Source organism: Strigops habroptila, chromosome 17 (genome assembly GCF_004027225.2).
Source record: "Strigops habroptila isolate Jane chromosome 17, bStrHab1.2.pri, whole genome shotgun sequence".
Classification (NCBI taxonomy): Eukaryota; Metazoa; Chordata; class Aves; order Psittaciformes; family Psittacidae; genus Strigops; species Strigops habroptila.
In genome coordinates, this window is record NC_044293.2 from 6022679 (window position 1) to 6040464 (window position 17786).

Genomic DNA, 17786 nt, shown 5'->3' on the forward strand with positions numbered 1-17786 from the left:
TGAGGAGGCCCCAGGAAACCTTTCGCTTCTGAGGTCCTCAGATCTGATGTCCAACATGTTGTCCATACATGATGTCCAAATACCTGTTGTCCAACTTGTGGTCATCAGCACTTTGGGGGTGGCAGAAAGAGCTTTCTTGGTTTGCAGCTGATGTGCTGAAGTCTTAGGGCTGGTTGCGTCGCTGTGAATCAGTCCCTTGCTCCTGCTCCATCTGCCTCTGCGTCACCTTGGATTAATTACAGTACAATGCAATATACATTTATATGGTGTCTGCACAAGTGTCTCAGGGCCTTTTGCAATCTGCAAAATCTAATTAAGGTGCAGCCTCCAACATGAATGCTCATCACCGGGATGTGTACAGCGAGACAGAGCGACATCCAGGAGCTGAATCCCCACTCTCCTGGCATTCTTAATTACTCAAAGCTTGGTGTCCGAGACACCAATCGATACTATGGGCCTGGCTAGATAAGTAAGCGTGAGGGAGAAGAAGATAACCATCAGCTACAAACCTGGCAGACACTGTTCCTGGTCTGGGAGGAGGAGGAGGAGTTGTTTTGCAGAGAGATACGCGATAGCAACACATTTTACTGGTGACTGGTGCTGGAAGGTGATTTCTTGATGCAGAAAGATGTTGGGCTACTGCTTTTTGGCCTGGGGAAGCAGCACAGCATCATTCTGCAGGCTTTGCCACAACGCTTATTTGGCCTTTTGAGTTGGTCTCACGAGTGGTACCAGCTGTTGGGAATGCCAGGAAGGGAGGGAGGGAACACCACAAGAGCGATGGAGGCGTAAATAACTGGGGGAAAAAGGAAAGGAAATGTGAAGTGGCCCTTTAAATATGAGCCTCCAGAGCCCGGAGCCCAACTAGTGTTCCCTCAAGTATTCAAATGAGATTGCAGCATCAGATTGGTATGCATTAGGCTGGTCTCAATGAAAATTAACATGTAATTGCTTCAAATGAAGTAAGTGAGGAGGTAATCTGTTCTTAAATTGGATTCGCAGGATTTTGTGGTACCATAATGCAGCTGTGAAATGAAATATATTTTAAGGATGATGTCCTCAAGGGGAGAGGGAAGGAAAGGGGGGGTCTGTGCTGGGGAGGGGCCTTTCCCTCCCTCCCACTCTTGTTTTCAGTCTCATTTGTGCTGGTTTATGAATGGGGAGTGGGTATTGGTGCAAGTGGCATGGCTGGGATATGTCTATGAGCTTTTGGCTCCATCATGTTTCCTTCCTTGACTTCCCTCCTGTCCCTCCACTTCTCTCCTCTGCTTCTCCACTTTCTTTGCTGCACCAGAGCCCACTTGATAGCTTCTCTCAGGGACAAGTCTCCATCCCATCATAATGGGAGGTCATGAGACAGGGTGCTTAAATGTTGTTCATGTGGCAAACAGCCTTCTGGTTGTGTGATGGGGGAAGATCTGCATGGGTGGTGGGTACTGAGCGTAAGAAGCTGTGTAGGTTCTTGCTAGGAAGCTGGCCACTGTGAGGAGATGGATGTCAGAGCAAGAGGCACAGATTACCTTCTTGTCTTGGTCATTTGGGACCTTGGATTGGGAAGCCTCTTCTTTTGCCAAAGGGGAAGGTCCTCTCCCCATCATTCTGGGACCTAGAGCGGTGGTGCACGGCTTGGGGATTCATCCCCAAAGGCTTGGGATGTCCTGCATCCCAAGGTGGTGAGATTGCAGTTAGAAGCATGAGGGAGAACTGGTGTAAGAAGGTGATATGGTAACCTGTGATTATGCTACAGATATATGTATTAGATTATAATATATGTATGTGGAGTAGCATATATGTGCTCCAGGTTGGTCAGCTGCCACCAGTACCAGTACAAGCTCCCCTCATTTCCCCATTGTAACCCTGTGGTACCGTATTATGGGCTACTGGAGAGCTCTGCCAGTGCTTTGAAAACCTGGTACCTCATTCTCTGCTCTTCGCTTGGTTGATTTCCCCACGTTGTCCCCATAGAGCCCTCTGCAGCACTTCTCGCTCCCTCTTGCCCCTGCTCCTCCTGTCCTGGTGCGTCCTGGAGTATCCTTTAGCAGCCATCTCCAGCTCCCTCCGCATTCTCTCTCCACAGGCCTTGCAGAGAGCTCTCACCCCTCACTGTTCCTGTTTTGTGCCTCAACTTCTAAGGAAAAGCCACTTCAGTGATAATTTCCCACTTGTGAGAAGTTAAGTGCATCGCTTCCTTTGGAATACATTTGCAGTGCAGTTAAGCTCAGCAGTCCCTTGCCTGGTGCTTAGTTAAATGTGCTCCTTCGCAGGCCGGTGGGGTGGATGGCATCGCTTTATTCCTGGGCTATTAGTGTCAACTGAGCAAAGCAGAACCAGGAATTATTCAGGGGGCACAGCTTGTATTTGGGAGAGTTCAGCACTAACTGCTGGGAGCGCAGCCTGGAGGAGGAGAGCAGGAGATGCCAGAGGGGCTGAGCAGGATGCGGGCTTGGGAGTGTCTCAAGTAGCTCAATCCAGGGATTTTAGGTAGAAAAGGAGCATTTTTCCCAAGAAAAGTGCATAGCAAGGAGAGAGATCTCCAGGTTTTTGGAGGCAGAAAGAGGAGGCTCCTTCTCCACACCTCCTCCGATGAGGAGACCTGATTTTACAGGGTTTAAGCTACTCTGTAACACTTGAGGGGAGAGGATGAGATCATGATAGAGTTATTTTCTTCCCGTGACATTTCCCACACCTCCTTTTGAAGCCTCTAAGGCAGCATGCAGGCTGCTGCCAGAGCCTGGTCCTGCTTTAGGGTGGTGTCCTCCATGCAGAAGAGGACCCTTCCATAGGCAACGCTGGAAGACAACTGGGAAAGGGGTGGCATTCACCTGGGGCTCTTCGCCTGCTGACATCCAGGAGCCCCCTGAACAACCACTTGGGCTTTGGGAATATGAACAAGGAGAAAACAAGAAGGAACAACATGTTCCTTGAGCTCCGAGCAGGATCCCAGCATTGCAGGAGCTCCCTGACTGGTGACATTTCATTAGTAAACCAACTGTGTCCCTGTACAGCTGCCTACAGGCATTTTGGTGCTGGCATCACCCTCATTCCCAGTGCCATTAGCACTTTTGGAGGGCACCCAAGCAGATGGGCCAGGAGCACGCTCCAGGGTCAGCTCCAGGTTTGGGACACACTTCCTCTGTGTGTGGTCTCAGAGTTGCTGCCCTCATTGATGCTTTGCCTCACGCGCCGAGATGGGAGATGCTGTAGATGTGCAGAGCCCTGTTGTTAGCAGAGACAATAGGAGGATAAATAGGAAGGCTGGATGAGGCGAGCATGGGACTTGGAAAGGTGCTTGTGCACTGCTGCATTGCAGAGAGATAAAGACTTTTCCAGACAAGCCATCCCTGCCTGCTGCAGCACGACCTGCCTACTTTGCACCAGTCTTGCAATTACCTTTCACAGGACTGGTGGGGTGCTGGGTGCACCCAGAGCACCCAGAGGTGCTCGTGGAACCTGTGGCTGCTCCATACCCTTGTGATCAGGCTCCAAAGTGGGAGCTTTGGCTCTTTTTACAGCTCTTCCTTCCTCCCCAGGCTGGTTTCCTCCTGTTTCCTTGGTGTTTGCCAATAGCTCGTCTAAGGCAGCACACTGGGAGTTGTTTGCAGCTCTGCGGATCCCGGGCACTGAACCAAGGCAGATCTTTTGGAGCCCAGTATATTATTATTAATGTCATTAGTGGGAATCATTTGCATGTATAAACTTCCAATCCAGGAGATCAGGTACTTTACAAACACACGTTAACTCGCCCTCCTTGCCAAGGAGGTGCCAAAAACATTTAGAGCCTTGCAGAGGGCAGAAGCAAAGGGCAGGGACTTGCAAGGTTGCAGCATGAGCTGGTGGGAAAGGCAGGACTTCCCAGTCCAGAGCACAAACTCCCTCTGCAACAACAGAGATGAAACTCTGCTCTGGACAGAGAAGCACAAAGGGGTTTTATTTTCCACTTCTGAGCACTGCTTTTGACCAGCTCAGTGTGATTGTGAAGACGCTTTGGGGTGGCAGCGGATCTGAGGGCACCTCCTCACCCCACAACCTTTGGAGATGCTCTTGTTGCTGGGGTGGGGGGACTGGAGGCAGGCGCCAGCCCCAGCAGCGTTCCCCCTTTCCTATTGGACCCCACTGCTGAGTTAATCTGTTGGTCAAATCCTGCCTGGCAGACAGCAGCCTCCCTGTGCTGGGAAGTAGTTTTTGGTCCTGTGAGCCATGGGAAGTCCTCAGGCTGTGTCTTTGGTGGTGTCACATCAGTGCGAGCTTCAGGGATGCCCTTCAGCTGATCTTGGAGTTGAGGGTGAGGATAGCTGGGGTGGTCCTGTCCTGGTTGCAGAATAGGGCTGGAAGGGACCTTTGGAGATCATCTAGCCCAACCCCATGGGCATGCCAAGAGCCCTACCACTGTGTCAACTACACAAACCCCAAAAGGGATGAGCCTTAAGCCCCCGTTAGAGCCACCTGGGCGACATGGGTTAGTGGTGGTCTTGGCAGTGCTGGGGAATGGTTGGACTTGCTGATCTTAAAGGTCTTTTCCAACCTGACTGATTCTATGATTCAATGTCCTGCCTGCAGGAGGGGTCAGCAGGGTTATTGCTGGAGGTACACATGCTATTTACCATGTGTGTGGATGAGCATGTGTGCCCTCAGTATGTGCATTGCATGTTGGGGCGTGTGTGACAGACGGTGCTGCGAGCACTCACAGTCTGTATGAGCAGATGCTGTAAATCCTAGACTGGTAGAAATTGCTCATGCATGACTTAACCCAATAGAGCAAAAAGCATTGAGAGGGAAACCATATTGAGTTGTGGTAATGAGAGGTTTGGCTTAGTATTTACTAGTAACAAAGCTTCTCTATGATAGCCACACCTTGGGCTGTCCCTGCATCCATACAGGATCATGGGCAGCACGTGTCCCAAGGAGTATGGGGCAATCTGACCCCAATTTTCCCTTTGCTTAGGAACTGATGGCCAAACATTTATTGCCACCAGTGCACAGACATCATAGGAAAGAGTAGCAGAGCAGTGGGACTGTGCCTGAATGGGATTGAGTTGTTCACAGCCCAGCCTTTAATTAATCCTAATAAATAACAATAAAATGTGATAATCACAGAAATAAATCTGTGATGTGAAGCTCCTGCCTCCGGCAGCGGTCTAGTTTAGCTGATCATTTATAGCGTGGCTGATGGTGCAGAGGCTGGAAGGTGATGCCTGGGACGTGAGATGCTGGGGTTAGAACAGCTTGTTTCCTTGCCCAGCCTCAGTGGGGAGCTTTTGCACCCCAAACTAGTTCCTTCAAGCTGGGTCTAACCTATAGCAGGGACAAAATGCTGCTGGTCGGAAGGAATTGCTTCAAAATCCAGTGTCTGGGGAGAAAACGGAAAGACATCTAGGGATGCTTGATGGTGGGTCGATGCCGTAGTGCAACACATATGAAACTCCATCAGTTTGGATTTGGGAAGGTGGTTTCTCTAGGGTAGGCACAAAGAATGAGGTGGTGGCGGAAGGAAAAGTGAGCTTGGTCACAACTCGAGGTTGGGCCACCAAGTTTAATGGGCTGAGCCAGGCTTAGCCCCATCTCTGCCTCCCCACGATGTAGCTTGTACCCTGCTAAGTGCAAAGCAAGCAGTGATCAGGTTGGTGATTTCACTGAGCTCTTTTCAGTTCTAATTAACATGATTCACGGCTTGTGTGTCCTGCTGGGTTGAGACAATCTGTGCTCTCCAGCCCAGCCCTCTGGAACACCAGCGATCTGCATTGAGAGGCAACCAAAAAGTGCTGTGTGCCAATTAGTACACTTGAGTAATTAAAAACCTTCTTCCCCGCACTGCTGGGCCACCTCCTCTCCTGTCATTTTCTGTGTGCAAACTCAGGAAAGCAAAGAGAGGAGTTGAGGATTTCATTGTCATCGCTGTGTGCCATGTGTGTCCGCGCCAAAAACACAGGGAGGTCTCTGTGGGCAGCATTCAGGGCGCCCAGTTTTGGCACCCTGTTGCTAATTCATTCCTGATGCTCGATAGTGGTAGTTGCAGTTTGGTGGTAGGCCCTTTGGGAGCAGGGCTGTGTCTGTAAAGCATCCTGCTCCCCCTTGTTTTTATCCCCACTGAGGGGTCTGTTGGCATTTACAGCCCTGCTAAGCTTTGTGCCCTTCGAAGCTGGGCAGAAACCTGATGCTGGCGTTTTCCATCCTCCAGTTTCTGTCTTTGACTGGTGTCCCTGAAGGCAGGCTGGATATTGGTTACACCCATGGGCCCTTTGCATGGGATGAGAAGGGTACAGGCATGAGGACTTTGGCTGTGGGGAAGAGCAGCCAGTCCCTAATGGACCAGCTTGCTTGTAGAGAGCAGATAGCAAACCCAAGAGAGGGTTTGGCTGCTGGAGATGTTGGGGCAGGTAGGGAAGATGTATGCACACAAGTCTCACCTTTGCTTGATGCATGTGACTGTCTTAAAATGCTCAAACTCCATCATTTGTGGTCATTTGAAAGTGGCCTGAGTGGCAGCAGGGAGCAGATGGTCTGGGGTAGTGTTAGGAGCTACATCTCTCCACAAACCATTACTACCATTAGCAGCATTTACAGAAGGAGAAACCCTGAGGCTTGGGACTTGATTTAGTGGGAGAGAAACAGCAGAGAAAGGGAGAGCAGCATCTCCTCCTTGTGCTGACAGGCAGCCGTTTTTCATCTTCCTGGAGGAGAAGGCCTTGCCTTCTGAGCAGGAGCGTAACAAGGATTAAGGATCTTGAGGGAGAAAATTACCTCATCTGTGCTTAATTGTTTTTACATCATCTTTTTGGAGGCAAGAGCTGCTTTCTGGCACCCCAAGGACCTCTCGCTCCCCTTCCTCCTTGGCACATCATGGGGTGAGAGCCTCCAGTGAGGTGGAGAAAGCATCTCAGGGCTTTGCTCCTTGCCAGGAGAAGGGTGGTAAGGGGGGAGGCTGCAGGCTTGGTGGTGGCTTTGCTCTCCACCTGTGCTTGGATCCCAGCTTCTCATCCAAAGCCAAAGGTTTTCCACTTGGCTGCCTGCGTGCGGGAGAGGAGAGCTTCCCATGCCGGCTTCTGGAGAGGGGAGCTGCTGGAGGAGGGAATGAGGAGCAGATGGAAGGGCTGGAAGAGCATCAGGTCGCTGCGGCAAGCCTCAGCCGCGGGGATCCCATCCGGCATGTAGGCAAGGAAGAGGAGAGTTTAGCGCAGTGGTTGGAAGGAGCTTGGGTAGGAGCACAACTCGTCACCCTCTAAACAGCAAAGCAAACGCAGAGGTCAAAGTGTGTCTTCCCCAGGAGCTCTTTCTGTGCTTTATTATATGTATTTTAGCTCAGGAGCTTGAAAGGAGGGAAGAAAATAAAATAACAACGTCAAGCTTGCCGATCCCAGGGACAGAGAAGCGTGTCTGGGTGATAAGAAGAGATTGTGACCGGGTGCTGTGAAGGGCAAAAGCACTTATTTCACTGTTGCCTCATGCGTTACCTCAGCCCCGTTGCTTTTCAAAAGCACTTTAAATGCTCATATGATAGAGGGAATGCTTGGATTGCACACTGTCTGGCTCCATTATTATCCAGGGATCTCCAAGCTGATGCATTTCACAGAAAATGCTGCTTGCTGTGACCGCAGGAGCCTATTTCATGGCCTTGCATTGAGCCCAACACCAAATATCCACTGCATTTAGTTGAGCCCTGTAGGTCTAAGTTACCAGCAGAGTTGAGGTTCAGAGTACAAGATACTATAACCACCTTTTGAGATGAAACTGCAAGTTTTGCTCAACTTGAGCAACTGAACTCTCAAGATTTGCTTCAGTTGTAACACAGCTGAAAGCCAAAGCCAAGTTCTTGGTGTTCAGCCCAGGCTGAATCTATTGCCTCTTTTTATGTAGATAATAAAAATCTGCTCACATGTAATTTATTATTATCGTAATATCATTATGGAACAGCAGTAAAATTGTTTAATACCTCAGATGTTTTTCACACCAGAGAGGGAAGAGGATGGTGCAGTAACTTGGGTACTTGCCTAGCAGATCAGCAGGCGAGTCCTGGGCTGCAGACCACCCTTCTCACCTTGGGGACATCACTGCATTGGGACCCATCATCCCTAACCTCCAAATGAAACAGGCTTCCTAAGGAAGTGGTGGAATCACCATCCCTGGAAGTGTTCACACACTGTGTAGATGAGGCCCTCAGGGACATGGGTTAGCGGTGGCCTTGGCAGTGCTGGGGAACAGTTGGACTTTAAGGTCTTTTCCAACCGAGTTGATTCTATGATTCTATGTTGTGTGTAGAGGCCGAGTGGGTTATTTAGGCTTCTCCTGTCATTTGGGGACCAAAGAGGCTCCAAAAAGAAGCTGAGATGAGACAGCTTGACCTACCACAGCCTCCATGAAGAGCCCATTAAGCCTCTTGCATTCATTGAGGTTACCCCGTGTGAGACCTCACAGAAGCTGCTGTGCTCTTTTTTGGTGCCTCTGAAGTTAATTTGCATCCCAGCCACTGCACAAATAATGAAGTAGATTGGGGAGAATATAAACAGTGGATCTTAGGCTGAGTGGTTTTATGCAGGGACATTATCCTCTGTTGTTGCATCCAGCAAACCACGGCTAAATCCTAATGGCTCCATAATCCCAAACTGCTCCATGAGAAGCAGAGGTTTGGCTGGCTTGGGGGGGCTGCAGGTTTCTGTTGGGCCAGCAGACAGGCTGCAGGGCTTCTGCTCTTCACTCATTTGGAGATGATTTGTGGACATGGAGGATTCAAACCTGGGTATGGACTGTTACAGGCTGGTGGAGACCTTTAGGAGGAGCAAGAGTGGCCCCTGCTCATGTGGGCATTAATAATCTCCATCAGGAGCAAAGTCTTTTCTAGGTTGGACTGTGGTGTCTTCCAGGGGGGTAGACTTGGTTATTTAATAAGGCTGGATAGAGATTTCCACCTCCAAAGCATCACTTGATAAGGGAAATGCTTAGCTGGGGTAAGGTGCAGTAAGTGAGGGAGATGCAATGATGCATATGATGGGTAGGGAAGGAAGAGCTGACAGAGGGAGAAGTGATAGGAAGCAAAAGCTTCCTCTTTAGAGATGTGATAGAGCTGGCTTCCTCTTCAGATAAATTTTCCTTGCTCCTTTGTGAAGCAGCCTGAGCTGCTTTCCTGGCTCCACTTTGCATTTCTTTGCCTGGCACAAGGATATGAGGGTCTGAGAGAATGACAAGTGATGGGTTTGGACAGGAGGAACCAAGCTGTGTCCCCCCAAAAAGCATGGTTTGGACTCAGGATGGAGGTTTTAGCTTGTCTCTGATTTTGCAAAGGAACAAATGGGAACAGAGCAGTCTTTTGGTGGCTGGTACTGGGTGGCTCTGACCTCTTTCTGTCTGAAATCATTGTGAAGCTCTTGGGCAAATCTCTGGAGCCACCGGTGCTCTGAGCATGTAAAGTGCTGACATTGTCCTCTTTGGACACTGAAAGCACTTGGTCTCTGAAACTGCTGCTGGCAGCAAAGCTAAATATAGTGCCCAAAGGACCAGCAGGGGCTGGGGAAGGGAGGACAGAGCATCCAAGAGCAGCTCACTGATGGGTCACCTCTTCGTTCTCCCCAGGTGCTCTGTGGACAACCGAGTCACCCGAGTGGCCTGGCTGAACCGCAGCAGCATCCTCTATGCCGGCAATGACAAGTGGTGCTTGGACCCTCGGGTGGTGCTCTTGGCCAACACCAAAACCCAGTACAGCATCCAGATCCAAGATGTGGATGTCTACGATGAAGGTCCCTACACCTGCTCCGTGCAGACAGACAATCACCCCAAGACATCGCGCGTCCATCTCATCGTGCAAGGTAAGAGGAAAGGAGCTTATAAAGGGGTTGGGCTTGCTTTGATTCCTGTTCTTCCCTTTTTGCCCTGGTGTCTTCTCCTCGCATTGCTCCTACTTTCATCATGTAAGACAACTTGGTGCAAATGCAGAGGCTTTGAGAGCCCCAGTGAAGCCGGGTGATGCATTTAGCCAGCTTTCCTGGAGTAATCATGGAGGGCTGATACAGCTTTACCTCCTGAAGCAGTCATTGGCAAACCCGTGATGTTGGTTGTTGTGATTTGATGGGTTGTTTTTGTTTTCCATGCTGGAGGCAACGCTTGAAGTAAAACTTGTGTTGAGGGAATAGAGCAAGCTGGCAGATTTGTGTACACTGTGGGGGTGTGTTTAAGCCTAGCAACAATATGTGTTTGTGTGTTGAAATTGTACTTCTGAGGAGGAGGAGGAGGACGAGGAAGGTTGGCATGGGGTGGCAGAGCTCTTGCAGCATCCTGCTGGTGCTGGTCCATGAGTGCACATTGATGAGAGTGAACAATGCACATATGTGCTATGTTTGGCAAGCATACAAGCAACGTGGGCTCTTCAGAGGGGATGTACATGTGCGGGCACACATGATGATCGAGTAAATGGATGTTCATGCCACATCCATCCCATGTCCATGCTGCAGGTCACTGGGAAAGACGGAGCCCACGTGGTGGACATACAGGTCCAAGTGTGCTGCCTTGGGGAAGATTAATGGCAAGTTTCTAATCCCTTGCTAGCAAGCTTTTTTTCCTTCCTCCTTCTGTGCTCTGAGCAGGAGCACTCTTAGCATGAGACACCAGCTCAAGTATTGGAATCTCGTCTGGGGCTAATTTTCGAATGCTGATGGGTGTATTGATTTGGAAACAAGCTGGGTTAAAAAGCCATTGGTCTTGTACACAGAGTCGGGTTGAGCTCAACCACCGTCGATACGCCAGGCCCAAGCATTATTGACAGCCTAATGAATAGAAGCGGGGGGGAAAAACCCAAACCCAGGGCCTTTATTCCGCCCCCTCTTTCTGTTTTCTCTTTCCTCTTGGAGCAATCAAGCAAACTAAACAGAGCCAGACTTTCTCCATCTCCATTAACTGTGGAGGGAAGTGGATGCATCGCCAGCCTGGTTCCTTGCTGTTCATCTTGCAATCTGTTATTACCTGCCTGAGTTTCTTAAGCCAAAGTCGATCACCCACAAGTTCTGAAGTCGCTATCAGATGCTGGGCTGATGCAGGACAATTTCTATCTGTTCTCTTCTGATTCTTGTTTCCTAATTTTCCCATATCACCAGACATCCAGGTCCATCCCTCCTGCGTCTTGCTGTATCATTAGGAAGAGATGTTTGGGTACTGGAGGAAAAGGTCGTCTCTTAACTCCTTGCAGTGGTGCACTTCAGTGGGATTCAGTGATGGGCTCAGTTCTATGTCCATGCTGAACTTCCTCACAGAAGTACTGACCTTCCAATTCCAAAAGCATGGCTCAACCAGCCCTTTCTTGGGTGGAAGGTGGCAGAGCAGGACATGAAGGTGAATATCATGTCTAAGTAACGGGAAGCCTTAATGACCCTGATAAATGTTTGATTTGGGTGCAAGGATTAACTCTCCTCCCTTGGAAAATGGGCCCAATGAATATTCAGTGTGGCATAATCCTGCCCTGACTTTCCCCTTACGGCACCAGGAAAGGGCCTGGGGGCACACTGGAGCACTCCAGCCTCTCAGGATGCAATTAAATCATGCCCTGGGGCAGGTTGTGCTCTCCAAACAAGGAGCTCTTCCCCTTCCAGCCAGGGTTTCAGCAGCCTGATGCTCCCCCAAGCAGGCGTGATGGGTGCATATCAGCCAGGGTCCAGGCGCCCTTGTCCCATGCTGTGCATCCCTCCTTCTCCCCAAGTTTAAGGGATATCACTTGGAAACAGCCGTGGATGGAGGGATTATGAAGCTAGGGTTCATGTCTACCAAGGGCTGCTGGAGGAAGCAGTGCTTTGGGGTAAAAGAGCAAAAACCAGAAGAGGGATAGGGGTGAGAGAAGGAGCTTGCTTTAGGGTATGAAGGTTGGGGATGGTGTCCCAAGGCAAGGGAGGGAATGAGCTAGAAACCCCCAGGAACTAAGAATGTCCACGCTGCAGCAAGGAGAGTGCTGCACATTCATTTCTAGGTTGACTGTATTGATGGCTGAGAGCCCAAAATAGGTGGGTAGAAGGCACCTCAAGAGCTAATTTAGCCCGTCCCTCTGCAACAAGGCTGAGCCATCGCTGGCAAACACATGTGAAAGCTATTCTTGAAACTCTTTAACAAAGCAGGTTCTTCAGCTTCCCTTGACGATCTATTCTACTGCTTCGCTACCTTTATAATTAGAAAATGTATAGCTAATATCCAACTTCAACCTTCTTTGTTGAAAGTGAAGTGGAGTTTTTCTCAGCCTATCCCCAGAGGATGTGGAGAACAATTGATCAGTGTCCTCTTCGTAACAACCTTTAGCTTTTGGGAAGGTTGTTACCGTGTTGCCACCTTCTTTCTGAAAGGATCCAAGCCCCGTTTCTCCCACCTTTCCTTGTCGGTCAGGCTTTCAGATACACTTGTCAGTCTTGAAATCCTCTACAAAAGGCAAAAGGTGGCTGCTTCCAGGAATAGCACGTTGGTGCATCTCTCCTTCCTGCTGCTTCTGTGCCAATGTGGGATAAATGAGCCCCAGGAACGAGACAACAGTCTCTTGGCATTGAATGCATCAAAGTCCAGATCTGCTATTTTGGGGACTGCTTTAAATGGGGTCAGGCTCAGTGTTGGTAAAGCCAAGTTAATGCGAGTGAACAATAGAGCTGCAAAAGGTCGAAGAAGGTTCTTAGCACCTGGATCTCTCCAGGAAAGAAACTCTCAGACTACAATGAACAGCTCAAGGGGTGTCCATGTATCTGGAAGGTGGTTCCTGGCTGTCCTGCTTGCTCAGCCCTCATTTCTTCTTAGCAGGAGGTGCTCTAAGACCAAATAAATCACAGGGAAGCAGCACTGCCCATGTTTGCCTTGGACCCTGGGAAGAGTGAGGGGTTTGGGATCAAAATCCCAAAGAGATAAAATCTAGGGAAGCTCCATTCACCATAGGCAAGCTTTGAACTTGGAGGGAGGCAGAAACCCAGAGTGAGAAGGAAGACTCAGGCCCCATTGACCTCTGAGGACTGATGCTTTCGCTTCCTCTCCTCTCCTGTATTCCACCCTGGTCCTTCTTCTTGCCCCTGCAGCAGCATCTCAGGCGCATCCTCCCCCTTCTTCTTGCATGACACTTCAGCTATTTAAGCTGTTCTCTGGGTTCCTGGGCTTAAAAGAGAGAAGGGAGGGAGGAAGAGAAGGACAGTATCTGGAAAGCTCTTATTTGTATTGATAATAAGCCGTCTCCAGTGTGCGCCTCTGAAACTCCCACTGCCTTGTAAGATGCATTAAGGGAAGTTGGCCTTATCTCCGCACTGGAAATGGACTTGGGGAAGGAGGCACAGTGCCTGCCAGAGTTTAATCTCACTTAGGCACGCAAATTTGCATGATAGGAAATGGTGGAATTTTAGTGCTTCGAAAGAAAGAAAGAAGGAGGGGAAAGAAAAGGCAGGCGACTGAGGGGTATTAGTGCTTTCTGCTGCTTTATCAGTTTCCCTCGCCCTATCTGGCTCTTGCTGTTGTCACCAGAGCAACTAATCACCCCTCCCCTTTTGTTGGGGGCAAATGAGGTTTCCCACTCTTTCCCAGGCCCAGGGTTAAGCTGCAAATTCTTGCCTTTGTTAGGGAGTTAATTACCTGCTGGTGAAGCAAGGGGGCTGTGGGTGAAGGTGGCGGGGTGACACTCCAGTGCTGGTGGCACCTCACCCCATGACAAAGCCACTCCGGGAGCATCGCTGCCAAGGTGTGTGCTGGTGAGATAAAGCCACCAGTGGGGCTTTGTTTCAAGGACCAAACTCTGCCCAATTAATTTTCCTTTGATGCTATAAGCCCCTTTCACTCAGGGGAGAATGAGGAGAACTTTTGGATGGCTCTTTCCTGCCTTGCATTGGGGTGTGTGGGAATCGCCTGCCCTGCAGAGTGGAGGGAGGCTGGGAGGAAGGATCAGTCCCTGCAGTCACCATCACTCTGGTCCAAAGGCCTCAAGGTGGCTTGTAGGGAAAACAGAGTGGATGGGAATGCATTGCTTGTATGGTTTTTTTACTGGAGATGCTTAGAACCTTTCTAACCACGCTCTACCCAGAAGCGTGGGCATCACTAATGGAGCCAGGGGGTCAGCCATGGGGCTGAGCCTGTCCCCTGTGCTGCTAAAGCCACAATGGGGTGAGAAGGGGCAGAGGGATTTGCACAGGGCTCTTTGGTAACTCAGTATAGAAGTTGGCCACGTGCTGCGTAGGATGAATCCCAGCAGAAACCACAGCTTCTGGCGTGGGTTTTTCAGGTGCATCCACACATTTTTGCCCATGAGAGCAGCCTTTCTTTCTAGAAGCAAAAGCAGGTTTAGATAATACCTTCTAAAAGGCGTGTGGAGAGCTGGGAGAGCCTCCCCAAACGGGTGGAGGGGAGGAAACCAGCAGCACAAAATGCAAATCCTCCCTCGCTTCGCCCGCGCTCTCGGCTCCAGTGACTGATGCGTTCCTTCCCGTCTCCCTTTGTTGCTAATCGCCATCCGTCCATCAAAGCATCCTTTCCTTTTGTAGTAGAGCTGTTGTGGAGGACTGAAGGTCTCCCACGCTCTCCCCCGCACTGTCCTAGTTGTTGGCTTTGTATCCCTGCTTTGCTCTTCCCATGGGAAGCATCTCTGCAGGTCTCACATCTGTTGCTGCACCCAGATGTCTCCATCTCCCCCCCTAAGATTACCAGCTCCGTCTTCTCCGTCAGCCCAGTCTGTGGGTTTAACCCACGGATGTTCTTCTCCATGTGGCCTTCTGGAGTCTCCCCCCGCTCTCCCCCCACCCCCAAGCCACTTGACCTCTTTGCAAATCAATTTAACATCTGTGAGGCAGAGATAATAATTGTCACCTCCTTCACAGGGGGGTTGATGAGGATTAATTCATTAATGTCGACAGAGGTCTTTGAAGATGGAATGTGCTATCTGAGAGCTAAACGTTATTATTAATTAGCAATTATATGGTGGGGTGGGAAGGGGGGGAAACTAGGGACTCTAGAGCCTGGACTGGAGCACTTTGGGCTGCCCCAGTTCCGTGCTGCTGGTGGAGGGAGCCAGCACACTGCATCCCGCTGGGAATGTGGCCCACTTGTGCTGCAGCGTGGCCTCCTTCCCGGAGCGTAGAAGGGAGCCCCAATGGTGCAAGGAGAAGGATGGGGAGGAGAACAGTGCTCAAGTGTGTTGACACTGTCCTTGTTAGAAAGAGAAGCAGTAGGGTGGTGAGGCACTGGAATAGGTTGTCCAAAGCATGGCAAATGCCCCATCCCTGGCAGTGTTCAAGGCCAGGTTGGACGGGGCCTGGAGCAACCTGGTGTAGCGGAAGGTGTCCCTGCCCGTGGCAGGGGGTTGGAACTAGAGGATCTTAAGGTCCTTTCCAACCCAAACCATTCCATGATTAGGTTAGGTTTGCGGCGAAGGGAAAGCATTCTCCGTGCTTGCCTGGCACCCCGGACCTATGGGAGGATGTAGCCCATTTCCAAGAAGAAATAATTGGCAGGAGAATGGAGGAAGGGGAAAGAAGAACCGGTGATTCATAGGACGTGCAGACCGCTTCATTTCCTTTGTGGTTTCCTTTCTTGTGTACACCAAGGCTGTGGCCAATTTCTGTTTCTCTCCCCCAGTGAACTGCTAACGCTGTCATCCAGTGTGTTGTGAGGTCTTTGTACTGGGACAGCATAACAATGCCCACTGGGGTCATTTCCACCTCCAGCACCCCTATCGCTCCTCTATTTCCATTCTCCTCAGCTCCAGCTGCCCGTGCTATTGTGGCAGGGCAGGTAATTCTCTTTGCTAGTCCCCCAGAGGTGCACAGAGCCACAGAGGTCACCTTCTGATCACTCCTCTTGTAGAGAACAAGAGCATTTCTTGAAAGCACAAGCTCCCTTTAGCCCTGTTGACCCATCCTCTCCAAAGGCTTTCAGGGAGATGTCACTGCACCACCCGGAGCCATTCAAAGGTGACTCTACTAATCTCTCTTCTGCAGAGAGGGTGAAAGTGGGAGGCCAGTTGTTGGCCAGACTCCATTTGTCTGTGGGTCTCGTGTTCACCCCTTGCATGGTGGGTCTTTGCACTGTGCCTCTGGGATACCTATTGGGAATTTTGACTAGGGCATATAGGGACAGGAAAAGGGGAATGGCTTTAACCTGCCAGAGGGGAGATTGAGATGAGCTCTCAGGCAGAAGTTCTTCCCTGTGAGGGTGCTGAGGCGCTGGCACAGGGTGCCCAGAGAAGCTGTGGCTGCCCCATCCCTGGCAGTGTTCGAGGCCAGGTTGGACACAGGGGCTTGGAGCAACCTGCTCTAGTGGAAGGTGTCCCTGCCCGTGGCTTTAAGGATGAGCTTTAAGGTCTCTTCAAACCCAAATAATTCTATGATTCTATGATCTCCCCATCACCACATCTGGTTTCCAGAGTTGTTAGACATGATAAAGCTGGGGGGGAAGAGGAGGGGGTATCGAGGTCATTGCAGTTTAATGTTACTGCAGTCATCTCTTTTGTTTTACTACATTAAAACATTTGTGGTGGAACGGTTGGACCACTGTGATGCGATAGCGGTACCTTAATGGTATTGTCACCATGGCAACCCTAATGGCGGCTCAATAACATTATTGCAATTTAATCTGATGACAATAAAATTAAGGGGAGAACGGTGAGACCTCACCAATGGAATGTTACTACAGTAACAGCGTTGTTATCACTGTCGTGGGAGCAGAGTCAACTCGTCGTAGTGTAACATTAGTACCGGCGTGTTGCTGTTACTACAGCAACACGGAGCATCCCAAAGTCCCTTTAGGGGACGGGAGGAGGTGTCACCAGTGTATTGGTGCTACACCTACCCCAGGGCTGTCAACACAGGAAGGTCATGCTGGTGGCAGGCTGCTTTATCCACCTAATTCCACAATTGTGGTGGTTTTTGGAGGTTTTTCCTCCTTCTTCCATTGCCGAAGCTTTTTGGAGTGGGGCTGTTGCTTTAGCAGCAGTACTCTGCAGGGAAGGATTGAAAGCACTGCCTCCATCCAGTTCCAGATCCTTCTGCCCGGCGTTTTATAGCATGTGGCTGTTATGGAGTGATAACGTTTTATATTTATATGTCATCTTTCATCGTGAAGGATCCCAGCACAAGCTACAAATTATTGCGGTGCTGCAGGGCCAGGCTGGAACCCGGCGTGCAAGAGCAGAGATTTCATCCAAGGGCACCGGAGCTCATTTTGCTGCCCTGGAGAGAGCTGAGCACCAATGTCTGTGCAAGTGAGAGTCTCCTTTGAGGACAGGATTTATCCAGAGCCCCCAAACTTTGTGAGAGGGGTCTTGGTGCATCCCGAGCTTTGTGCATCCCACTGTCACTTGGGTGAGCATGGGGAAAAGTCCCCACTTCCCAGCTTGTATTTAGGGCTGGAAAATCGTAGTGGAGGTAGTGGGGTAGGTAAAAAGTGAGGATTACTGCTACAAAAGGCATTTATTACTGCAGTGCTGGTTACAGGGACGCTCTGCATCTCAGTATCAGCTTTCAAGCAGCCCCAGGCTTGCAAGTGGTAACATGGGATGTGGATCGAGCAACATCTGGATGCTGGGGAGGGACTCTGCATCAGGGACTGGAGCGATAGGACAAGGGGTGATGGGTTCAAACTGAAACAGGGGAAGTTCAGGTTAGATCTTAGGCAGAAGTTCTTCCCTGTGAGGGTGCTGAGGCGCTGGCACAGGGTGCCCAGAGAAGCTGTGGCTGCCCCATCCCTGGCAGTGTTCAAGGCCAGGTTGGACACAGGGGCTTGGCGCAAGCTGCTCTAGTGGAAGGTGTCCCTGCCCATGGCAGGGGGTTGGAACTGGATGAGCTTCAAGGTATGATTTATTCCTGACACGT

The 17786-nt window shown here is 50.3% G+C and overlaps 1 protein-coding gene across 8 annotated transcripts in view; it reads left to right on the top strand.

Moving 5' to 3' along the window:
• The window catches only part of LOC115616329 (protein CEPU-1), a 339603-nt gene that overhangs the window by 273462 nt on the left and 48355 nt on the right, over nt 1-17786 (top strand). For all 8 annotated transcript variants that reach the window (XM_030505406.1, XM_030505408.1, XM_030505411.1 and 5 more), the window contains one exon: nt 9562-9794. In XM_030505406.1, coding sequence (XP_030361266.1) covers nt 9562-9794 — 233 coding nt within the window. The remainder of the gene's footprint in view (nt 1-9561; nt 9795-17786) is intronic.